This window comes from Aquarana catesbeiana, linkage group LG02 (assembly GCF_042186555.1).
Source record: "Aquarana catesbeiana isolate 2022-GZ linkage group LG02, ASM4218655v1, whole genome shotgun sequence".
NCBI lineage: Eukaryota > Metazoa > Chordata > Amphibia > Anura > Ranidae > Aquarana > Aquarana catesbeiana.
The window spans coordinates 132,187,615-132,214,152 of NC_133325.1; the positions used below are offsets into that span (position 1 = coordinate 132,187,615).

Below are 26,538 nucleotides of genomic sequence, written 5' to 3' on the forward strand. Positions count from 1 at the left end.
TTTTTAAGTAAAGAAATTAAAATAAATAAAAGAAAAAAAATACATACATTTTTAACCAGTTGCCGACCGCCGCACGACGATGTACGTCGGCAGAATGGCACGGGCAGGCAAAAGGACTTACAGGTACGTCCTTGCCTGCCAGCGGGTGGGGGGTCCGATCGGACACCCTTTCCCCCCCCCACCCCCCTGCCTGCGGCGGTCGGCAAATCTTCCCCGGCGATCGGAGGTGAAGGGAAGGCCATCCATTCGTGGCCCCCCCTCACGATCGTTCCCAGCCAATGGGATAATTTCCCTGCCTCTGTATTGTGATGGAATGATGTCATCTCTCCTCGGCTCGGCATTTTCCGTTCCGGCACCGAGGAGAGAAGACTGGAATAGGAGTGCACCAACACACACACACACACACACACAGTAGAACATGCCAGGCACACATTACACCCCCGATCCCCCCCCGTCACACTGACACCAAGCAGTTTTTTTTGTTTTTGTTTTTTTTTTCTGATTACTGCATGGTGTCAGTTTGTGACAGTTAGTGTGGTAGGGCAGTTAGGGTTAGCCCCCTTTAGGTCTAGGATACCCCCCGAACCCCCCCAATAAAGTTTTAACCCCTTGATCAACCCCCATCGCCAGAGTCGCTAAGCGATCATTTTTCTGATTGCTGTATTAGTGTCCCTGGTGACGCTAGTTAGGGAGGTAAATATTTAGGTTCGCCGTCAGCGTTTTATAGCGTCAGGGACCCCCATATACTACCTAATAAAATGTTTTAACCCCTTGATTGCCCCCTAGTCAACCCTTTCACCACTGATCACCGTATAACTGTTACGGGTGACGCTGGTTAGTTCGTCTATTTTTTATAGTGTCAGGGAACCCGCCATTTATTACCGAATAAAGGTTTAGCCCCCCGATCGCCCGGCGGTGATATGTGTCGCCCCAGGCAGCGTCAGATTAGCGCCAGTACCGCTAACACCCACGCACGCACCGTACACCTCCCTTAGTGGTGTAGTATCTGAACGGATCAATATCTGATCCGATCCGATCTATACTATCGTCCCCAGCAGTTTAGGGTTCCCAAAAACGCAGTGTTAGCGGGATCAGGCCAGATACCTGCTAGCACCTGCGTTTTGCCCCTCCGCCCGGCCCAGCCCACCCAAGTGCAGTATCGATCGATCACTGTCACTTACAAAACACTTAACGCATAACTGCAGCGTTCGCAGAGTCAGGCCTGATCCCTGCGATCGCTAAAAATTTTTTGGTAGCGTTTTGGTGAACTGGCAAGCACCAGCGGCCTAGTACACCCCCGTCGTAGTCAAACCAGCACTGCAGTAACACTTGGTGACATGGCGACTCCCATAAGTGCAGTTCAAGCTGGTGAGGTGGCAAGCACAAGGAGTGTCCCGCTGCCACCAAGAAGACAAACACAGGCCCGTCGTGCCCATAGTGCCCTTCCTGCTGCATTCGCCAATCCTTATTGGGAACCCACCACTTCTGCAGCACTCGTACTTCCCCCATTCACATCCCCAACCAAATGCAGTCGGCTGCAAGAGAGGCATTTTCTTTATGTCCTCCCGAGTACCCTTACCCAACTAACCCCCCCCAAAAAAATGTTGTGTCTGCAGCAAGCGCGGATATAGGCGCGACACCCGCTATTATTTTCCCTCCTGTCCTGACAATCCTGGTCTTTGCATTGGTGAATGTTTTGAACGCTACCATTCACTAGCTGTGTATTAGCGTAGGGTACAGCATTGCACAACCTAGGCACACTTTCACAGGGTCTCCCAAGATGCCATCGCATTTTGAGAGACCCGAACCTGGAACCGGTTACAGTTATAAAAGTTAGTTACAAAATATATATATATATATATATATATATATATATATATATATATATATATATATATATATATATATATATATATAAATAAAATATAAAAAAATTGTTGTCGTTTTATTGTTCTCTCTCTCTCTATTCTCTCTCAATTGTTCTGCTCTTTTTTACTGTATTCTATTCTGCAATGTTTTGTTGTTATTATGTTTTATCATGTTTGCTTTTCAGGTATGCAATTTTTTATACTTTACCGTTCACTGTGTTTTATTGTTTACCATTTTTTTGTCTTCAGGTACGCCATTCACGACTTTGAGTGGTTATACCAGAATGATGCCTGCAGGTTTAGGTATCATCTTGGTATCATTCTTTTCAGCCAGCAGTCGGCTTTCATGTAAAAGCAATCCTAGTGGCTAATTAGCCTCTAGACTGCTTTTACAAGCCGTGGGAGGGAATGCCCCCCCTCCCCCACCGTCTTACGTGTTTTTCTCTAGCTCTCCTGTCTCAACAGGGAACCTGAGAATGCAGCCCGGATTCAGCCAGCTGACCATAGAGCTGATTAGAGACCAAAGTGGCTCCAAACATCTCTATGGCCTAAGAAACTGGAAGCTACGAGCATTTCATGACTTCGATTTCACCGGATGTAAACAGCGCCATTGGGAAATTGGGAAAGCATTTTATCACACCGATCTTCGTGTGGTCAGATGCTTTGAGGGCAGAGGAGAGATCTAAGGTCTAATAGACCCCAATTTTTTCAAAAAAAGAGTACCTGTCACTACACATTGCTATCATAGGGGATATTTACATTCCCTGAGATAACAATAAAAATGATTAAAAAAAAAAAAAAAAAATCAAAGGAACAGTTTAAAAATAAGATAAAAAAGCAAAAAAATAATAAAGAAAAAAAAAAAAAAAAAAAAGCACCCCTGTCCCCCCTGCTCTCGCGCTAAGGCGAACGCAAGTGTTGGTTTGGCGTCAAATGTAAACAGCAATTGCACCATGCATGTGAGGTATCACCACGAAGGTCAGATCGAGGGCAGTAATTTTAGCAGTAGATTTCCTCTGTAAATCTAAAGTGGTAACCTGTAAAGGCTTTTAAAAATGTATTTATTTGTTGCCACTGCACGTTTGTGCGCAATTTTAAAGCATGTCATGTTTGGTATCCAAGTACTCGGCCTAAGATCATCTTTTTTAGTTCATCAAACATTTGGGCAATATAGTGTGTTTTAGTGCATTAAAATTTAAAAAAAGTGTGTTTTTTCCCCCCAAAAATGCGTTTGAAAAATCGCTGCGCAAATACTGTGGGAAAAAAAAAATGAAACACCCAAAATTTTAATCTGTAGGGCATTTGCTTTAAAAAAAAAAATATATAATGTTTGGGGGTTTTTGCAAAAAAAAATAATTTTTTCATGTAAACAAAAAGTGTCAGAAAGGGCTTTGTATTCAAGTGGTTAGAAGAGTTGGTGATGTGTGACATAAGCTTCTAAATGTTGTGCATAAAATGACAGGACAGTTCAAAACCCCCCCAAATGACCCCATTTTGGAAAGTAGACACCCCAAGCTATTTGCTGAGAGGCATGTCGAGTCCATGGAATATTTTATATTGTGACATAAGTTGCAGGAAAGAGACAATTTTTTTTTTTTTTTTTTGCACAAAGTTGTCACTAAATGATATATTGCTCAAACATGCCATGGGAATATGTGAAATTACACCCCAAAATACATTCTGTTGCTTCTCCCGAGTACGGGGATGTCACATGTGTGAGACTTTTTGGAAGCCTAGCCGCGTACGGGCCCCCGAAAACCAAGCACCGCCTTCAGGCTTTCTAAGGGCGTCAATTTTTGATTTCACTCTTCACTGCCTATCACAGTTTCGGAGGCAATGGAATGTCCAGGTGGCACAACCCCCCCTCCCCCCCCCAAATGACCCTATTTTGGAAAGTAGACACCCCAAGCTATTTGCTGAGAGGTATAGTGAGTATTTTGCAAACCTCACTTTTTGTCAAATTTTTTTTTTTTTTTTTTTTTTCAATTTTCAAAAAAGGTTTTTTCTTGTCTTTCTTCATTTTCAAAAACAAATGAGAGCTGAAAAATACTCACCATGCCTCTCAGCAAATAGCTTGGGGTGTCTACTTTCCAAAATGGGGTCATTTGGGGGGGGGGGGGGTTTGTGCCACCTGGGCATTCCATGGCCTCCGAAACTGTGATAGGCAGTGAAGAGTGAAATAAAAAATATACACCCTTAGAAATCCTGAAGTCAGAGATTGGTTTTCGGGGCCCCGTACGCGGCTAGGCTCCCAAAAAGTCCCACACATGTGGTATCCCCATACTCAGGAGAAGCATCTAAATGTATTTTGGGGTGCAATTCCACATATGCCCATGGCCTGTGTGAGCAATATATCATTTAGTGACAACTTTTTGTAATTTTTTTTTTTTGTCATTATTCAATCACTTTGGACAAAAAAAATTAATATTCAATGGGCTCAACATGCCTCTCAGCAATTTCCTTGGGGTGTCTACTTTCCAAAATGGGGTCATTTGGGGGGGTTTTGTACTGCCCTGCCATTTTAGCACCTCAAGAAATGACATAGGCAGTCATAAACTAAAAGCTGTGTAAATTTCAGAAAATGTACCCTAGCTTGTAGACGCTATAACTTTTGTGCAAACCAATAAATATACACTTATTGACACTTTTTTTTATCAAAGACATGTGGCCGAATACATTTTGGCCTAAATGTATGACTAAAATTGAGTTTATTGGATTTTTTTATAACAAAGTAGAAAATATCTTTTTTTTTTAAATTTTCGGTCTTTTTCCGTTTATAGCGCAAAAAATAAAAACGACAGAGGTCATCAAATACCATCAAAAGAAAGCTCTATTTGTGGGAAGAAAAGGACGCAAATTTCATTTGGGTACAGCATTGCATGACCGCGCAATTAGCAGTTAAAGCGACGCAGTGCCAAATTTTAAAAAGTGCTCTGGTCAGGAAGAGGGTAAATCCTTCCGGGGCTGAAGTGGTTAAAGCACCCCGCCCCCGCAAGCTCACGCAGCAAAGAAAAGGCATCTGTAAGTTGAGCCTGCATATGTAAACAGTGTTCAAATCACACATGTGAGGTATCGCAAGAGCAATAATTCTAGCACCATACCTCCTCTAACTCTAACCTGGTAACCACTAATTTTTTTTAAAGTGTCACCTATGGAGATTTTTAGGTACCGTAGTTTGTCGCCATTCTACGAGTGTGCGCAATTTCAAAGCATGACATGTTAGGTATATATTTACTTGGCATAAACTCTTTCACATTATACAAAAAAATTGGGCTAACTTTACCGCTTCGTTTTTTTTTAATTCATGAAAGTGTCTTTTCCCAAAAAATGTGTTTGAAAGATCACTACGCAAATCAATATTTTATTCTCTAGGGTCTCTGCTTAAAAAAAAAAAAATGATATAGAGAGAGATTATATATATATATATATATATATATATATATATATATATATATATATATATATATATATATATATATATATATATATATATATACATATATATATATACATACACACACACACACACAAACAAAATGTCAGAAATAGGCTTAGTCATGAAAGGTTTAAGGAACTTTAGTCAAGTAATTGCCAGACCATTGTTCCTAATTTTTACGAAGAGTCTGACTGGTATGGTACCAGCTGATTGGAGAAAAGCCAATGTAGCACAAATATTTTCAAAAGGACCAAGATATATCCCTGGGAACTACAGACCAGTTAGCCTAACGTCAATAGTATGCAAGCTCTTGGAGGGGATAATAAGAGATTATATACAAGATTTTAGTAATGAAAACGGTATCGTCAGCATGGGCTCATGAAGAATTGTTCTTGCCAAACCAATCTATTAACCTTTTATGAGGAGGTGAGCTGCCATCTAGATAAAGGAAGGCCTGTAGACATGGCGTAGCTGGATTTTGCAAAGGCATTCGATACAGTTTACTGTGCAAACTAAGGTCTGTCAGCATGGACCAAAGGGTGAGTACATGGATTGAAAACTGGCTACAGGGGCGAGTACAGAAGTTAGTGATAAATGGGGAGTACTCGGAATGGTCCGATGTGAAAAGTGGGGTCCCCCAGGGTTCTGTCCTGGCACCAATCCTATTTAATTTATTCATAAACAATCTGGAGGATGGCATAAACAGCTCAATCCCAGTATTTGCGGACGATACTAAGCTAAGCAGGGCAATAATTTATCCGCAGGATGTGAAAACCTTGCAAGAAGATCTGAATTAATGGGGTGGGCAACTACATGGTAATTGAGGTTTAAATGTAGAAAAACGTAAAATAATGCATTTCTATGCCAAAAATATGAATGCAAGCTACTTACTAGGGGGAGAACCTCTGGGGGAATCTAGGATGGAAAAGGACCTGGGGGTCTTAGTAGATAATAGGCACAGCAATGGCATGCAATGCCAAGATGCTGCAAGCAAAGCAAACAGAATATTGGCATGCCTTAAAAAGGGGATTAACTCCAGAGATAAAATGATAATTTTCTAGCTCTACAAGACTCTGGTCTGGCCACACCTGGAGTATGCTGTCCAGTTCTGGGCACCAGTCCTCAGGAAGGATGTTCTGGAACTGGAGAGGGTCCAGAGAAGGGCAACAAAGCTAAGGGACTGGAGGACCTTAGTTATGAGCACTGAACTTATTCTCTGGAGAAGAGACGCTTGAGAGGGGATATGATTTCAATGTACAAAAACCGTACTGGTGACCCCACAATAGGGATAAACTTTTCCACGCAAGAGAGACACGCGGCCATTTACAAAAATAAGAAAAGCGGTTTAACCTTAAACTGCGTAGGAGGGTTTTTTACTGTAAGAGCAGTAAGAATGTGGAATTCTCTCCCACAAGCAGTGGTTTCAGCAGGGAGCATAGATCATTTAAAAAAACTATTAGATAGGCACCTTAACAACTACAACATACAGGGATATACAATGTAATGTTAACATAAAAGTGCACGCACACACACAGGTTGGACTTGATGGACTTGTATCTTTTCTCAACCTCACCAACTATGTAACTAGGTAGAGGAATGTCATCTTTCAGCATGACAATGACCCAAAGCATACATCCAAATCAACAAAAAAAATGGCTTCACCAGAAGATTAAAGTTTTGGAATGGCCTAGCCAGAGCCCAGACCTGAATCCAATAGAAAATCTGTGGGTGATCTGAAGAGGGCTGTGCACAGGAGATGCCCTCGCAACCTGACAGATTTGGAGTGTTTTTGAAAAGAAGAGTGGGAAAATATTGCCAAGTCAAGATGTGCCATGCTGATAGACTACCCAAAAAGACTGAGTGCTGTAATAAAATCAAAAGGCGCTTCAACAAAGTATTAGTTTAAGGGTGTGCACATTTATGCAACCATTTTATAGTTTACTTCCCTTCCCACCTAAAAGATTTCACTTTGTTGTTCAACTGAGTAATACAGTTTATACAGTTGTGCTCATAAGTTTACATACCCTGGCAGAATTTATAATTTCTTGGCCATTTTTCAGAGAATATGAATGATAACACAAAAACATCTTTCACTCATGGTTAGTGTTTAACTAAAGCCATTTATTATCAATCAACTGTGTTTACTCTTTAACTCAACCACAACAAACTACTCAAATGACCCTGCTCAAAAGTTGACATACCCTGGTGATTTTGGCCTGATAACATGCACATAAGTTGACACAAAGGGGTTTGAATGGCTATTAACCACTTGGCATCCTCGCTATAGCCGAATGACGGCCACAGCGCGGACCTGAATTTCCGGGAAGCTGTCATATGTTGGCCTCCCCTTTGCACGCTCCCTGCGAGCGCCCAGCGCACACTGTGATCACTGAGTCACTGAGACTCGGGTGATCACAGATCCGAGTAAGGGGCCGATCCCGGCCCCTTACCACGTGATCAGCTGTCAGCCAATGACAGCTGATCACATGACATAAACAAAAGCTCGGTAATCTTTTTTTTTTCTCTCCTCACGCTGACAGCGTGAGGAGAAAGAAAAAGCCGATCACGGGCTTATGTGCAAGGGACATCGGTCCTGAAGAGGAAGAGGCAATTCTGCCTCATATGCGCCCACCAGTACCCAGTGCCACCTGCCAGTGTCCACAGTGCCACCTATCAATGCCCATGAGTGCCACCTATCAATGCCCACCAGTGGTGCCAATCAGTGCCACCCAGCAGTGCTGCCTATCAGTGTAACCAACCAGTGCCGATCAGTGCCCATTATTGCCACCCATCAGTGCCCATCACTGCCACCCATCAGTGCCGCCTCATCAGCGTACATCAACGAATGAGAAAATTACCCGTTTGAAAAATTTTATAACAAAATATAAAAAAAAATTAAAAAAAACATTTTTTTTAATGCAAACTTTTAAAATTTTTTTAACAAAAAATAACCGCAGAGGTGATCAAATACCACCAAAAGAAAGCTATTTGTGGGGAAAAAAATGATAAAAATGTCATTTGGGTACAGTGTTGTATGACCGCGCTGAAAGCTGAAAATTGATCTGGACAGGAGGGGGGTTTAAGTGCCCAGTAAGCAAGTGGTTAAAAGGTAACTATCTTCACCTGTGATCTGTTTACATGTAATTAGCGTGTGTGTGTGTATATAAAAGGTCAATAAGTTTCTGGACTCCTGATAGACCCTTGCATCATTAATCCAGTGCTACACAGACGTTTCTGGGTTCTGAGTCATGGGGAAAGCAAAAGAAATGTCAAAAGGATCTGCGGGAAAAGGTAGTTGAACTGTATAAAACAGGAAAAGGGATATAAAAAGATATCCAAGAAATTGAGAATGCCAATCAGCAGTGTTCAAACTCTACACAAGAAGTGGAAAATTAGGGGTTCTGTTGAAACCAAACCACGGTCAGGTAGACCAACTAAGATTTCAGCCACAACTGCCAAGAAAATTGTCCAGGATGCAAAGGAAAAACCACAAATAACTTCAGGTGAAATACAGGACTCGCTGAAAACATGTGGTGTGGCTGTTTCAAGATGCACAATAAGGAGGCACTTGAAGAAAGATGGGCTGCATGGTCGAGTTGCCAGAAGAAAGCAATTACCACGCAAATGCCACAAAGTATCCCAGGCAACAACACAGGGACAAGCCTCTAACCTTCTGGCACCAAGTCATTTGGAGTGATGAGATCAAAATTAAAGTTTTTGGCCACAACCATAAACGCTACATGTGGAGAGGAGTCAACAAGGCCTATGACGAAAGGTACAGATGTGGATCACTGATGTTTTGGGGGATGTGTGAGCTACAAAAGGCACAAGAAATTTGGTCAAAATTGATGGGAAGATGAATGCAGTTTGTTATCAAAAAATACTGGAGGAACATTTGCATTCATCAGCCAGGAAGCTGCGCATGGGACGTACTTGGACATTCCAAAATGACAATGATCCAAAACACAAGGCCAAGTCGACCTGTCATTGGCGACAGTAGAATAAAGTCAAGGTTCTGGAGTGGCCATCTCAGTCTCCTGACCTCAATATCATCGAGCCACTCTGGGGAGATCTCAAAACCTGCAGTTCATGCAAGACAGCCCAAGAATTTACAGGAACTGGAGGCTTTTCGCCAAGAGGAATGGGCAGCTTTACCATCTGAGAAGATAAGGAGCCTCATCCACAAATACCACAAAAGACTTCAAGCTGCCATTGATGTTAAAGGGGGCAATACACGGTATTAAGAACTTGGATATGTAAACTTTTGATCAGGGTCATTTGGCAAGTTTGTGTTTTCATTATGATTTAAAAAGAGTAAACACTTGATAATAAATGGCTTCAGCCAAAAACTAACCATGAGTGAAAGAAAAGTTTTATGCTGCGTACGCACGATCGGATTTTCCGACAACAAATGTTCGATGGGAGCTTGCTGTCGGAAATTCCAACCATGTGTAGGCTCCATCGGATATTTGCTGTCGGAATTTCCGACAACAAAAATTTGAGAGCTGGTTCTCAAATTTTCCAACAAAATCCGTTGTTGGAAATTCCGTTAGTGTTTACACAACTTCGATGCACAAAATTCCACGCATGCTCGGAATCAAGCAGAAGAGCCACACTGGCTATTGAACTTCATTTTTCTTGGCTCGTTGTACGTCACTGTATTCTTGATGTTCAGAATTTCAGACATTTGTGAGACTGTGTGTATGCAAGACAAGTTTGAGCCAACATCCGTCAGGAAAAAATCCCAGGATTTCGTTGTCGGAATGTCCGATCGTGTGTACGCAGCATTTGTGTTATTCATATCCTCTGAAAAATGGCCAAGAAATCAAATACAGCCAGGGTGTGTAAACTTATGAGCACAACTGTAGGTCACATTAAAAGGTGGAAAAAGTTCTGAAATGATTTGTCATCTCATTATTTTACATCACAGAAACCTGACATTTTAACAGGGGTGTGTTGACTATTTCCTCTGTAGCTGTCTTTTATTTGCTTTTCCTCTATTGGTGTTCCACAGGTTCAGTATAAATGTTGAAGGGATCATTAATGTACTAGAAACAATTGGAAGCATTTTGTATGATAAAACAGCCAAGTATTAAATATACTTATTACAATTTTTGTAGTATTTGTTTGTTCTTGTTGTACACAGTTATGGAAGCAACCTTTTTGTTAATTTTGTATCCTAAGAAGGCATAACGAGGTAAAACAGAGAAATATTGGTCTTTAAATGCTGGATGAGTTTAGGTAAATTTGTAATTTATTTTTGCAAAACAAGCAAAACATGTCTTAGTACTTGGTGGACAAACCCTTGTGGTTGGTTACCAGGTTTGCACACATCTCAGGAGGGATTTTGGTCCACTCTTTACAGATTTTCTTTAAATCCTTAAAGCTGCGTTACACCCAGATTTTATTTTATTTTTTTTTATGGTATTCTGTTCTGCTACACTGCATTAAATACTTTAATACATGTGATTAATAAAAATCGCTGTTCAATTAGCTGATTTTTAAATTTACGTGTTCTGCATTTCAGAGCGCTTCCATCTTCACTGTGGGCATGTGAAGCCCACTACAAGTCTGTTCTGGGATAAGGTGCTGCTGGACACCCAGCATGCACCTCCCGATCTCACGTGTGTGCAGTATACACATGGTGATGCCCACTGACTCCTGGGAACGATGACAAACATCTCCCAGGAGCCAAGGCGCAGCAAGGCATGACAGGTACAGCATAACAAGGCACACAAAGTAAAAAAAAAAAAAAAAACAAAAAAAGTAAAACACATTATATGTTGTTAGACTTGCAGCAAGGGACTCATGCAGATAATGTTTAAAATATAGGTGGAACTCCGCTTTAAGGTCTCTTGGCTGTTGCTTGGCAACTCAAATTTTCAGCTCCCTCCATACATTTTCTATAGGATTAAGATCTGGAAACTGGCTAGGCCACTCCATGACCTTAATGTGCTTCTTTTTGAGACACACCTTTGTTGCCTTGGTGGTATGTTTTGTGTCATTGTCATGCTGGAAGACCCATCTTTAGTGTTCTGGCTAAGGGAAGAAGGATGTCATCCAATATTTTACAATAAATGGCTTTTTTTTTTTTTTTTTTTTTTTTGCGGGTATACAACCGCTTTAAATTATGAAATGGTCAATTGACAGTGAGTGACTGCCTTGACGTCAACCATAAGCATGTTGGAGAAGACAAACACTCTTGACAGCAGCAACTGTCTATAAAGACTTTGTCCCTTGTCAGCAGCTGAACGGTTTATGCAAATAAGCCAAAGTTCCATCTCCCATAATGGTCAAATACCTGCAAGTCTATGGGCTTTTGAACTGCAAGAGTCCAGAGCATTTGATGGACTTTGTAGGAGTTCTAAAGCATTGCAATTTTAGCTGCCATCTGATTACCGGATGTCTGAGGCTCTGCTGTCCATAACCAGATATGAAGGACTATAATAATCCTAATAATAATAATCATTATTTATTATTAAGACTATGCTTCTGATCTTTTGAAAAGGAAAGTTTGGCGCACCGATGAGGTGGCACCAATGAGCGGGCACTGATAGGCGGCACTGATGGGCACTGATAGGCGACACTGCTGGGCGCTGAAAGGCGACACTGCTGGGCGCTGAAAGGCGACACTGCTGGGCACTGATAGGCGACACTGCTGGGCACTGATAGGCGACACTGCTGGGCACTGATAGGCATCCCTGGTGGCACTGCCAGTGGTAGGCATTGGAGTGGGCACTGATTGGCAGCTGCCCTGGGCACATAGTGGTATTTCCCTGGGGTTCTAGGGGCATACCTGGTGGTCCAGTGTGGGTGGTTTCCCTGGTGGTCCTGGGCGGGATCCGAGGGGGGGCTGTGCTCCCCCTGTCAGGAGAGCAGCAGATCGACTCTCCTCTACTCGCGTCTGTCAGACGCGAGTAGACTATTCCTATTTACATCGTTATAAGCCGTGATTGGACACGGCTGATCACGCGGTAAAGAGTCTCCCTCAGAGACTCTTTACCTAGATCGGTGTTGCAGGGTGTCAGACTGACACCCAGCAACAACGATTGCCGCGATACGCGCCCCCGGGGGCACGCAGCGGCTCGATATCCTGATCACGTCATATGACGTCCGGTCAGGAATATCAAACCACTTTGCCGCCGTCATTTGGTAATAGGGCGGGCGGCAAGTGGTTAAGAATCACAAGTGGTTGGCGTGGAAGCGATGTAATGTACGATAATAACTTACCTGATTAAGATTACAATATATTGTAAGGTCTGGCGATGCTTTTAGTTTTTCTGCACATAAGACTCGGGATTTCATATCTTTTTTCTGTTCTTCTAGGTTTCTTGCAGCTTTTTCCAAGTTAACGTTAAAGGCATCAGATGCTTCTCTTAACTCAGCAAATAAATTGGACTTTCTGGGTGTGAGGGAAAAACATTTCAAATATAAAATTAGGGAAAAATTATAACATGGTACAGCACAATTTAAAAACCTAAAATCGGTAACAAAACAGATTTGACATATATGACATACTTGATGTGTCTTACAAGGAATCATACACTTGAGTACCACTGTATACTTACATTAGTGCATCCCCAACTACGAATACAATTTTGGTATAAAATAGATGGGTAGAATTCACCCCTCCATCTAAACCCTGCCAACTGACATAGTTGTGTTGTAGCTGGTTCAAGCACTTGAACTGTATGATTACTGTAGGGATGATTGACAGTTCGCATATGCCCAGAACATGTTATTTTGTGAGGATAGCCATTAGTCTGCCATTTAAACATAATCAAACTATAACCCCTATTCGCACAGTGAAATGTTAATCATTAACCACTAGCCTACCGCCCCCCCGTCATATGACGGCGGGACGGTAAGCCTCTTGTTCTGGGCGGACGTCATATGACGCGAGCCCGTTTAAACAGGGCATGCGCGCGATCATGTGCGCGCAGCCCTGTACTGTCGGTGGCGGCCTGTCACCGAGACACCGCTCGTCACCGACAGGGGTGAACAGCCACTGGGCATGGCTGTGTACCACGTGATCGGCTGTAACCCATTCACAGCCGATCACTAAACGTAAACACAGAGCTGTCACTAGCTCTTCTCTCCTCACACACCGTTTCCAGTGTGAGGAGAGAAGAGCCAGGAGCAGTGAGTTACAGATCTATGTTTAGTAGTGTCTGCACCAACACACCTGTCCCATCGCGCCCCCCCCCCCCCCCCCCCCCAATTGTCATCTGTCACCCAACAGTCACCCCATAAAAGTGCACCTGTCACAATGAGACTGCCATCAGTGACCACCAGTGACCGTCACCCATCAGTGACCGTGCCCCGTCACCCGTCAGTGACCGTCCCCTGTCACCCGTCAGTGACAGTCCCCTGTCACCCGTCAGTGACAGTCCCCTGTCACCCGTCAGTGACAGTCCCCTGTCACCCGTCAGTGACCGTCGCCTGTCAACCATCTGTCACCCATTTGGTCCCCCCAGTGCGGCCGATCCTCCACCCGGAACTCAGCCCGGACCCCCCCCCCCCAGCAGGTTAGTACTGGGACCGCCCCCCCCTCCAGGCAAAGATCACCATCCCCCCCCCCCCCTCCAGCCCACCAGGGGCACCACCGCAGCCGCCGTCCAATCACCCGCTCTCTAGCTGATAGACTTGGGGACAGACCACGGCTGCGGCCTAGCTCCAGCCACTCAGCACCCACACCTGTCCAGCGGGCCCCGTGCCCCCACTCCTGGAACACCCCCTCCTCTACATTGATTTCACTGCGTGGGCACAGCCTACCACCGGAAACACTGGACCAGACCAGTGTCCATCTTAAGTCCCGCCTAAACCCAGTCGCAGCATCACGCTAACCGGTAAGTAGCGGCCAGACCCCCTTACCCCCCCCACCCCCACCATCATCCTCCAGACCGGCCAGCACAGGTAAGCAACCGGGGTGCCACAGCTGTTGATCCAGGGTCCTTGAGCCGATCGCCCTCGGGGGGTCAGGAAGGAATTTTTCCTGCTGCTGTAGCAATTGGCCAGCTCAGTCAGAGGTTTTTTCGCCTTCCTCTGGATCAACGGGGGAGGGTGGTAAGCAGCCTCCATCACCTCCATCACCCTCCTTCAGCAACCCTCGTGCATCACCATGTGTAATTTCAAGTACACTGCGGATGCACTCCACAGGCTAAGAAACATCGGTTCAACGCTGCCAACCGCCACTCAAAAAAGACTAAGAAAAGAAAATTACTGAGGACCAACCTACAAGCTACCATCAAATACAGAGAGACACCAATCCAACTACAACAACTAGCATGCGCTCTGATTAATATGAGATCTGCAGTAAAACACAGACTAGAAATCCACGACTTCATCATTGACAACATAGACTGCCTCTTCATTACAGAAAGTTGGCTAACATCAGACTGCAACACCATTCTAACTGAATTGGTACCAGAGAACTACAGCATCCTACCGAGCACAGAACAGGAAAAAAAGGAGGAGGCCTAGCAGTGATCTTCAAATCGCACCTTGCCGTCACCAAACCAACCTCACAGAACTCGGTGCATTTCATGGAGATACTCCCCCTGCAACTTCAAACTACACCCCAAAACACCATTCACATATTACTATGCTACAGACCACCAGGACCAAAGACTAATCTCCTCACACCATTTACTGAATTCATCTCAATGCACACCCTGAAAACCAAAAACCTTCTGGTACTTGGAGACTTCAACCTTTGGGCAAACTCCACCCAAGATCCTATTGCGACCGCCTGCATCAACCAACTGGAAGAGCTAGGTCTTCAGCAGCTGATAAAGACTCCCACGCATGGTTCAGGACAGGACCCTAGACCTCATCTTTCTACAGAACATGGACATCAGCATATCCGACAACACTCCACTACCATGGACGGACCACTACGCCAACAAATTCAATATCACCACCAACTCCATCCTCCAAAAACAGAAACATTCAACAACACACTGGAACAGATCCCGGAAGAAACTGCATTCTGAACTCTTCAAAACCACACTATCAAACAAAATACAATCATTAAACCTAGACCTCTCAACGGAACAAACACTCAACTCCCTAAACAAGGCTCTACTACAAACAGCAGACTCAGTAGCGCCAAAACGCAGAACACTCATCCGCAAAAAAACTCGAGATGGTTCAATGGCACCCTCACTCTACTCAAGCAAGAACGTAGAAGAGCGGAAAGAACATGGAGAAGAAATCCCACCATGGAAAACCATGCAAACTACCAAATACTCAATGTGAAATATCACAAAGCGATTTTCACAGCCAAAAAAGAACATTTCTCGAACACCATCTCAACCGCCTTAAACCGGCCGCGGGAACTTTTCAAAATAGTCGCCCAATCAATGAACCCAACCTGCTTAGAGCCCCCAGTAAACGATACTCAAGAATACTGCAATGAGCTAGCTAATTTTTTTTTCATTGACAAAATCGGCAGCATTCGGGAATCAATTCAACAGAAAAAAGTAACCAACCTTACCCAACCAAAACAAAAAGAAGACATGCGAACAGCACACAACCGCCAGACTTCTTCTTGAGCCCAACCACCACTGACACGACAAAAAAACATTATGAGAAGCCTTCGAGACAGCACATCACCAAATGACATTCATTCCCACGAAACTCCTGAAAGAATGCGCCGACATCCTGGCTCCAACTATAACACTCCTCATAAATCAATCATTCAAAGAAGGGATTGTACCAACCACCCCCAAGCAAGGCATCGTCAAACCCCTGCTAAAGAAGCCCAATCTTGACCCTAAAGACCCCAACCACCGCCGACCGATAACAAGCCTCAACACCGTCTCCAAGATTATGGAGAAAGCGGTAGTACAACAGCTACAACACCATCTTGACACGCATCAACTTCTGGACACTCTACAATCAGGTTTCCGCCCAGGCCATGGCACGGAAACAGCACTTCTAAAAATATGGGATGATGCACTCGAAGCAGCAGATGACGAAGAATTGTGTCTCCTGGTATTGTTAGACCTCAGCGCAGCATTTGACACAGTGGACCACAACACCCTACTTCTCCAGCTCACAGAAGTAGCAGGAGCCACAGAGTCTAGTCTAAAATGGTTTGCATCTTTCGTAGAGAATCGCTCGCAGACAGTGAAACTAGGAGCATTTACCTCGGAAACCCGGGCAATCTCCTGTGGAGTCCCTCAGGGCTCCCCCGTCGCCAGTGCTATTCAACATTTACATCCGCCCTCTCCTCAATATCATGAGAAAATCAGACCTCTGCTTTCACTCATACGCAGACGATACCCAAATCTACTTTCGGATCACCGGAAAAAAAGACCACCATCAGCAACTAGAGAAATGCCTCGCTTCAATAGATGACTGGATGAACATTAGTTCCCTCAAACTCAACGGGTCAAAAACAGAACTTCTCTACCTACACGCTAACCAAAATCCCAAAACCAAGACTCCATGGACACCCCCCGCCATCTTCGGACAGATCATTTCTCCGAGCACCAAAGCAAAAAGTCTTGGTATTATCTTGGACTCAGAAATGACAATGGATGCGCAAATAGGATCAGTAGTTAGTGGATCGCACGATCTTCTCCGCAAGTTACGCAGACTCATCCCCTTCATCCCAGAAGAGGACAGAGCAGCAGTAGTTGGAACAATCATTAATTCCCGTCTCGATTACGCAAACTCTCTACCTAGGATTACCCCAATATCAGCTTACGCGCCTACAGGCCATTCAAAATGCGGCGGCAAGACTAATAACAGGAAAAAAACCCTGGCAGTCCATCTCCCCATCCCTGAGGAGCCTACACTGGCTAACAGTAAAGAAGCGGATCACTTTCAAGACCCTCTGCCTCACCCACAAATGCATATATGGAAATGCCCCTCAATACCTCCGAGAGAAAATAAAACATTACACACCGAATCAGAATCTGCGATCATCTAGCCAAAACCTCCTCCTCTTTCCCAAATACCGCTACAAAGCAAGGGGAGAACGAAGATTTGCAGTCCAGGGACCTCGGCTATGGAATTCTCTTCCGACTCACATCCGCATGGAAGAAAACCATCTGGCTTTCAGGAAAAAACTCAAGACCTACCTCTTCTAGTGAAGCTTGACAACACAATGCATCAGCGCCTTGAGGCGATTCAGTTCGCATTTGTAGCGCTTTACAAATCATTCATTCATTTACCCAGTGACCATTGCCTGTCACCCATCAGTGACCATTGCCCATCACACCATCATCACCTCTCAGTGAACGTCACCTGCCACCCATCGCACAGCCCATCAGCGACCGTCACCTGCCACCCATCTGTCACCCGTCGTACAGCTACCCGCCACACAGCCATGTCCAAAAGAGTTTATACTAGTGAGGAGGCGTTCCAGACCCTCTCCATGACTGATGAGAGCACCGGGAGTTCTCATCAGATTCCAATTCTGATTCCGAATCAAATTCGTCATTTGAACTAATCGATAGTAGTAATGATTCGGATGAAAAATGGGGTTCCCTCCTAAAAGGGCACGACACTCTGGAAACCAGGAAGCCGCCAGCAACCAGGATTATATTCCCAGGCCCAGTACCAGCACTGCCGCCGGAAATAGGCCCCAGGAACAAAGGCCCAGTACCAGTGCTACCGCCAGCAATAGGCCCCAGGAACAAAGGCCCAGTACCAGTGCTGCCACCAGCGATAGGCCCCGCGCACAAATGCCCAGACCCAGTACCAGTGCTGCCACATCACACCTGAGTACCAGCACAGGAAATTCAACTCCCCCAACTACTGAAGTGTCACATCCCCCAAGAGCCAGGGCCGCTACATACATGCCAGATGGTCTTGCCAACCCAACATGGCTGCCTTCCAACTCGGGATCACCAATTATTCCCCCTTTCACAGCACAGCCAGGTGTGCAGGCCAACACCCAAAATTTCACAGAGATCAATTTTTTTCACCTGTTTTTAACCGACACTTTGCTGCAATTCATTGTGGACCAGACAAATATGTATGCCCAGCAGTATATTGCCAGCAACCCCCAATCATCTTATGCCCGTCCGTTTGAGTGGAGAGATTTGAATTGGGAGGAGTTCAAATTGTTCTTGGGCCTCACCCTAAACATGGGGCTTACAAAAAAAAAATGAAGGACATACCTATTGGTCCACCAACCCCATCCACCATATGCCCATGTATTCTGCCAAAATGCCCAGGTCCCGATATGAGAGGATTATGAGATTCTTTCATTTTAACGACAACACTCAGTGCCCTCCCGCAATCATCCAAATTCCGATAAGTTATACAAGATTCGCCCACTGATAAATTTATTTTCCCAACGATTTGCAGAACTCTATGTCCCCGAGAAACCTAGCAAAAAGGCCAAATACGGAGTAAAATTTTACAAGCTCTGTGAGAGAGCCACGGGATATCTGTATGCGTTCCGCATATATGAAGGAAGAGATTTCCAGCTCCAGCCCCGAGTGCCCGGCCTACATGGGCACAACTGGAAAAATCGTATGGGACCTGGCTTACCCACTTCTGAAAAAAGGATATCATATATACCTGGACAACTTTTATACCAGCCTGCCCCTTTTCAGACACCTATATATCAAAAAAACCCTGGCCTGCGGATCCTCAAGAAAAAATAGGAAGGGCTTCCCACAATCCATAGTGAACAAAAAGCTGCAAAGGGGGGAAAGAGCAACACTGAGATGCAATGAAGTGCTGGCCTTGAGGTGGAAGGATAACAGGAACGTGCACATGATGTCCACCATTCAAGATGACACTACAGTTGTAGTTCAGCGAAGACGAGGTCCCATTGAAAAACCGACATGTGTCCAAGACTAAAATCTCTACATGGGGGGGTGGATTTCAATGACCAAATGATTCAGCCCTATTTGTCAATAAGGAGGTCCTGATTCTGGTACAAGAAGGTAGCAATTTATCTAATCCATTTGGCCGTTTACAATTCCTACATAGTCTACACAAAATCAACAGAAAGCCCCGCCCCCTTCCTAAAATTCATAGAAGTAGTAGTCACGTCCATCATCTATCAACAAAGACCCCCCCCCCCCCAGAAGACCTTCGCTCTGATGCTGTTAGCCGACTTAATGAACGCCACTTCCCATACAACATTCCACCATCGGAAGCAGGCCGAAGACGGCAATAAAGATGTCGCATGTGCAGCAGAAGAGGTTTTCGAAAAGATACCAGCTTCCATTGTCCCCAGTGTCCCTCCCAACCTGGCCTTTGCATTGGTGAATGCTTCGAACTGTATCATACATCCCTAAATTATTAGCCCATATTATCCCCATTTTCGCTGATCATTTTCCATGCTTCCCCAAATAACCATGCCACTGCCTTCCATGTGAACTGACCCTGGCCTGCTTTTTGACTATGCCTCTGCCTACTGTTTGGACTGCTTCCACATGAACTGACCCTGGCTTGTTTTGACTATGCCTCTGCCCAACGTTTGGACTGCTTGCACGTGAACTGACCCTGGCCTGTTTTGTGACTATGCTTCTGCCTACCGCTTGGACTGCTTGCACGCGAGCTGACCTGGCCTGTTTTATGGACTATGCTTTCGCCTACCGCTTGGACTGATCTGTTGCCCTACTATAGTACACAGGGGTCTCACATATGTGAGGGGCTCCAGAATAGTTTTTCCGGATGGAGAAAACAATGGTTTTTTGTTTTCTCCAGGTTTTGTAATTTCCGGATTAGAGTCTGGAGTCCGGAGGCTTCATAGAGATTTCGGTGGGTCGAAGCCTCTACCCCTGTACCCCTGTGCCCCCTTACCGATTGCGGCCCTCAGCCTGCTGCTGACTCACTGCCATCATGCCTTTGCCTGCCGCATGAACGGACCACACCTCTGCCTGCTACCTGGACTATGCAAATAATTAGCTGTAGCAAGAGGCAGTATGTTTATGAAGGGCTGGAGATCGGTACAATAATGAGTGTCTGCAGGTAACAGTGTACCAGGACCAATATTATGGCTGTGCTGGCTGTCTCTGCCTGGACAATTTCTATGGACAAATGCTTTGGCTGTGCTGACAATATCCTTGTGCTGACTATAGACAATATTCCTGCCTGCTGCCTGGATAATTACTATTGCTGTCGCTAAGCACATCCCTGACTGCTGCCTGGACCAATGCTCTCTTCTGTGGACACTACTAAATGCACAGGTAATGCTTTTTTTTACCCTTTCCGCAATAGAATTTATTTTGGATTGTAATTCTTGGTATGTACATGCTGTGTGTTAGAAATATGAAGGGCCTTCAAAAATGATAGGTTGCCAGGAAATTATCTATGTAATGTATGCTCCTAGAACGCCTGATGGTGCTACTTGGATGTTGGGCCTCTGTATGTGGCCAAGCTGTGTAAAAGTCTCACACATGTGGTATCCCCATACTCAGGAGGAGTAGCAGAATGTATTTTGGGGTGTCATTTTTGCTATGTGTTGGAAATATCTTATAAATGGACAACTTTGTGTAAAAAAAAAAAAAAAAAAATGCGTTTTTATTTTTTTTCCCACATTTTCCAAAAACTTCTGGAAAAAAAAATAACCGTTCAAAAGACTCATTATGCCTCATAGATTATACGTTGGGGTGTTTGCTTTCCAAAATGGGGTCATTTTTTGGGCAATTCCTTTGTCCTGGTGCTCCAGGGCCTTCAAAAGTGTATTAGGTGGTTGAGAAAAGAGATGTGCAATTTATGCTTGTAGATCGCCTGATGATGCTACTTCAATGTTGGGCCTTTGTATGTGGCCAGGCTGTGTAAAAGTCCCACACATGTGGTATCCCCATACTCAGGAGGAGTAGCAGAATGTATTTTGGGGTGTAATTTGTTGTATGCATATGCTCTTTGAGAGAAATAACCAGTTAATATGACAATTTTGAAAAAAAAAAAAAAAAAAAATTCTTCCTTTTGCAAAGAATTGTGGGAAAAAATTACAACTTAAAATCATCATCCTACTTACTTAATACCTTGGAATGTCTACTTTCTAAAAAGGGGTCATTTGGGGGGTATTTGTACTTTTCTGACTTGTTAGTACCTCAAGAAATGAGATTCACCTGATGTACTGAAGGCCTGATCAGATGTTTTCAATTTTCAGTGATTGGCACCATAGTTTGTAGACTCTAACTTTCACAAAGACCAAATAATATACACTAATTTGGGTTATTTTTTACCAAAGATATATAGCAGTATAAATTTTGGCCAAAATTTATGAAGAAAAATTACTAAATTTGCTAAATTTTATGACAAAAACAAAAAAAAAGGCAATTTTTCACAAAATTTACGGTCTTTTTTTATTTATAGCACAAAAAATAAAAACCCCATTAGTGATTAAATACCACCAAAAGAAAGCTCTATTTGTGTGAAAAAAAAAAAGAGGACACAAATGTCATTTGGGTACAGTGTTGCATGACTGAATAATTGTCATTCAAAGTGTAAAAGCACCGAAAGCTGAAAATTGGTCTGGGCAGGAAGGGGGTTTAAGTGCCCTGTATTGAGGTGGTTAAAATGGCAACTTAACCACTTAAGGACCGCCTAACGCCGATTTACGTCGGCAAGGCGGCACGGGCAGGCAAAATCACGTACATGTACGTGATTTGCCTCTCGCGGGTGGGGGGTCCGATCGGACCCCCCCCCGGTGCCCGAAGCGGTCCCGTTCTGTTCCCCGGCGATCCGAGATGAGGGGGAGGCCATCCGTTCGTGGCCCCCCCCTCGCGATCGCCGCCGGCCAATGGGAACACTCCTTTGCTGCTGTATGCTAAACAGCAGCAAAGGAAATGATGTCATCTCCCCTCGGCTCGGTATTTTCCGTTCCAGCGCCGAGGGGAGAAGACATCAATGTGAGTGCACAACACACTACACACACAGTAGAACATGCCAGGCATACAAAACACCCCGATCCCCCCCCCGATCGCCCCCCGATCCCCCCCCAATCACCCCCCCCCCCCTGTCACAAACTGACACCAGCAGGTTTTTTTTTTTTTTTTTTTTTTTTTTTTCTGATTACTGCATAGTGTCAGTTTGTGACAGTTACAGTGTTGGGACAGTGAATATTACCCCCCTTTAGGTCTAGGGTACCCCCCTAACCCCCCCTAATAAAGTTTTAACCCCTTGATCACCCCCTGTCACCAGTGTTGCTAAGCGATCATTTTTCTGATCGCTGTATTAGTGTCGCTGGTGACGCTAGTTAGTGAGGTAAATATTTAGGTTCGCCGTCAGCGTTTTATAGTGACAGGGACCCCCATATACTACCTAATAAATGTTTTAACCCCTTGATTGCCCCCTAGTTAACCCTTTCACCACTGATCACCGTATAACCGTTACGGGTGACGCAGGTTAGTTCGTTTATTTTTTATAGTGTCAGGGCACCCGCCGTTTATTACCTAATAAAGGTTTAGCCCCCTGATCGCCCGGCGGTGATATGCGTCGCCCCAGGCAGCGTCAGATTAGCGCCAGTACCGCTAACACCCACGCACGCAGCATGCGCCTCCCTTAGTGGTATAGTATCTGATCGGATCAATATCTGATCTGATCAGATCTATACTAGCGTCCCCAGCAGTTTAGGGTTCCCAAAAACACAGTGTTAGCGGGATCAGCCCAGATACCCGCTAGCACCTGCGTTTTGCCCCTCCGCCCAGTCCACCCAAGTGCAGTATCGATCGATCACTGTCACTTACAAAACACTAAACGCATAACTGCAGCGTTCGCAGAGTCAGGCCTGATCCCTGCGATCGCTAACAGTTTTTTTGGTAGCATTTTGGTGAACTGGCAAGCAAGCACCAGGCAGCGTCAGGTTAGCGCCAGTACCGCTAACACCCACGCACGCACCGTACACCTCCCTTAGTGGTATAGTATCTGATCGGATCAATATCTGATCCGATCAGATCTATACTAGCGTCCCCAGCAGTTTAGGGTTCCCAAAAACGCAGTGTTAGCGGGATCAGCCCAGATACCTGCTAGCACCTGCGTTGTGCCCCTCCGCCCGGCCCAGCCCAGCCCACCCAAGTGCAGTATCGATCGATCACTGACACTTACAAGGCACTAAACGCATAACTGCAGCGTTCGCAGAGTCAGGCCTGATCCCTGCGATCGCTAACAGTTTTTTTGGTAGCATTTTGGTGAACTAGCAAGCACCGGCCCCAGGCAGCGTCAGGTTAGCGCCAGTACCGCTAACACCCACGCACGCAGCATACGCCTCCTTTAGTGGTATAGTATCTGAACGGATCAATATCTGATCCGATCAGATCAGATCTATACTAGCGTCCCCAGCAGTTTAGGGTTCCCAAAAACGCAGTGTTAGCGGGATCAACCCAGATACCTGCTAGCACCTGCGTTTTGCCCCTCCGCCCGGCCCAGTCCAGCCCACCCAAGTGCAGTATCGATCGATCACTGTCACTTACAAAACACTAAACGCATTACTGCAGCGTTCGCAGAGTCAGGCCTGATCCCTGCGATCGCTAACAGTTTTTTTGGAAGCTTTTTATTGAACTGGCAAGCACCAGCGGCCTAGTATACCCCGGTCGTAGTCAAACCAGCACTGCAGTAACACTTGGTGACGTGGCGAGTCCCATAAGTGCAGTTCAAGCTGGTGAGGTGACAAGCACAAGTAGTGTCCCGCTGCCACCAAAAAGACAAACACAGGCCCGTCGTGCCCATAGTGCCCTTCCTGCTGCATTCGCCAATCCTAATTGGGAACCCACCACTTCTGCAGCGCCCGTACTTCCCCCATTCACATCCCCCAACGAAATGCAGTCGGCTGCATGAGAGGCATTTTTATGTGCTCCCGAGTACCCCTACCCAACGAACCCCCCCCAAAAAGATGTTGTGTCTGCAGCAAACGCGGATATAGACGTGACACCCGCTATTATTGTCCCTTCTGTCCTGACAATCCTGGTCTTTGCATTGGTGAATGTTTTGAACGCTACCATACACTAGTTGAGTATTAGCGTAGGGTACAGCATTGCACAGACTAGGCACACTTTCACAGGGTCTCCCAAGATGCCATCGCATTTTGAGAGACCCGAACCTGGAACCGGTTACAGTTATAAAAGTTAGTTACAAAAAAAGTGTAAAAAAAAAAAAAATATATATAAAATAAAAAAAAATAGTTGTCGTTTTATTGTTCTCTCTCTCTATTCTCTCTCTCTATTGTTCTGCTCTTTTTTTACTGTATTCTATTCTGCAGTGTTGTTATTGTTATTGTTATTGTTATTATGTTTTATCATGTTTGTTTTTCAGGTATGTAATTATTTATACTTTATTGTTTACTGTGCTTTATTGTTAACCATTTTTTTGTCTTCAGGTACGCCATTCACAACTTTGAGTGGTTATACCAGAATGATGCCTGCAGGTTTAGGTATCATCTTGGTATCATTCTTTTCAGCCAGCGGTCGGCTTTCATGTAAAAGCAATCCTAGCGGCTAATTAGCCTCTAGACTGCCTTTACAAGCCGTGGGAGGGAATGCCCCCCCCCCCCACCGTCTTCCGTGTTTTTCTCTGGCTCTCCTGTCTCAACACGGAACCTGAGAATGCAGCCGGTGATTCAGCCAGCTGACCATAGAGCTGATCAGAGACAAGAGTGGCTCCAAACATCTCTATGGCCTAAGAAACCGGAAGCTACGAGCATTTTATGACTTAGATTTCGCCGGATGTAAATAGCGCCATTGGGAAATTGGGGAAGCATTTTATCACACCGATCTTGGTGTGGTCAGATGCTTTGAGGGCAGAGGAGAGATCTAGGGTCTAATAGACCCCAATTTTTTCAAAAAAGAGTACCTGTCACTACCTATTGCTATCATAGGGGATATTTACATTCCCCGAGATAACAATAAAAATGATTTAAAAAAAAAAAAAATGAAAGGAACAGTTTAAAAATAAGATAAAAAAGCAAAAAAATAATAAAGAAAAAAAAAAAAAAAAAAAAAAGCACCCCTGTCGCCCCCTGCTCTTGCGCTAAGGCGAACGCAAGCGGCGGTCTGTCGTCAAACGTAAACAGCAATTGCACCATGCATGTGAGGTATCGCCGCGAAGGTCAGATCGAGGGCAGTAATTTTTGCAGTAGACCTCCTCTGTAGATCTAAAGTGGTAACCTGTAAAGGCTTTTAAAGGCTTTTAAAAATGTATTTATTTTGTTGCCACTGCACGTTTGTGCGCAATTGTAAAGCATGTCATGTTTGGTATCCATGTACTCGGTCTAAGATCATCTTTTTTATTTCATCAAACATTTGGGCAATATAGTGTGTTTTAGTGCATTAAAATTTAAAAAAGTGTGTTTTTTCCCCAAAAAATGCGTTTGAAAAATCGCTGCGCAAATACTGTGTGAAAAAAAAAAATGAAACACCCACCATTTTAATCTGTAGGGCATTTGCTTTAAAAAAATATATAATGTTTGGGGGTTCAAAGTAATTTTCTTGCAAAAAAAAAAAAACTTTTTCATGTAAAAAATAAGTGTCAGAAAGGGCTTTGTCTTCAAGTGGTTAGAAGAGTGGGTGATGTGTGACATAAGCTTCTAAATGTTGTGCATAAAATGCCAGGACAGTTCAAAACCCCCCCAAATGACCCCATTTTGGAAAGTAGACACCCCAAGCTATTTGCTGAGAGGCATGTCGAGTCCATGGAATATTTTATATTGCGACACAAGTTGCGGGAAAGAGACAAATTTTTTTTTTTTTTTTTTTTTTTTGCACAAAGTTGTCACTAAATGATATATTGCTCAAACATGCCATGGGAATATGTGAAATTACACCCCAAAATACATTCTGCTGCTTCTCCTGAGTACGGGGATACCACATGTGTGAGACTTTTTGGGAGCCTAGCCGTGTACGGGACCCCGAAAACCAAGCACCGCCTTCAGGCTTTCTAAGGGGCGTGAATTTTTGATTTCACTCTTCACTGCCTATCACAGTTTCGGAGGCCATGGAATGCCCAGGTGGCACAAAACCCCCCCAAATGACCCCATTTTGGAAAGTAGACACCCCAAGCTATTTGCTGAGAGGTATAGTGAGTATTTTGCAGACCTCACTTTTTGTCACAAAGTTTTGAAATTTGAAAAAAGAAAAAAAAAAAAGTTTTTTCTTGTCTTTCTTCATTTTCAAAAACAAATGAGAGCTGCAAAATACTCACCATGCCTCTCAGCAAATAGCTTGGGGTGTCTACTTTCCAAAATGGGGTCATTTGGGGGGGGTTTGTGCCACCTGGGCATTCCATGGCCTCCGAAACGGTGTTAGGCAGTGAAGAGTA

General features: G+C 44.4%; 1 protein-coding gene across 1 annotated transcript in view; it reads right to left on the reverse strand.

The window, feature by feature from the left end:
- LOC141126550 (RING finger protein 17-like) overlaps positions 1-26,538 on the reverse strand; it is a 72,434-nt gene that overhangs the window by 37,049 nt on the left and 8,847 nt on the right. The window contains exon 3 of the mRNA XM_073612477.1: positions 12,535-12,706. Within this exon, the coding sequence (XP_073468578.1) occupies positions 12,535-12,706 (172 nt within the window). The remainder of the gene's footprint in view (positions 1-12,534; positions 12,707-26,538) is intronic.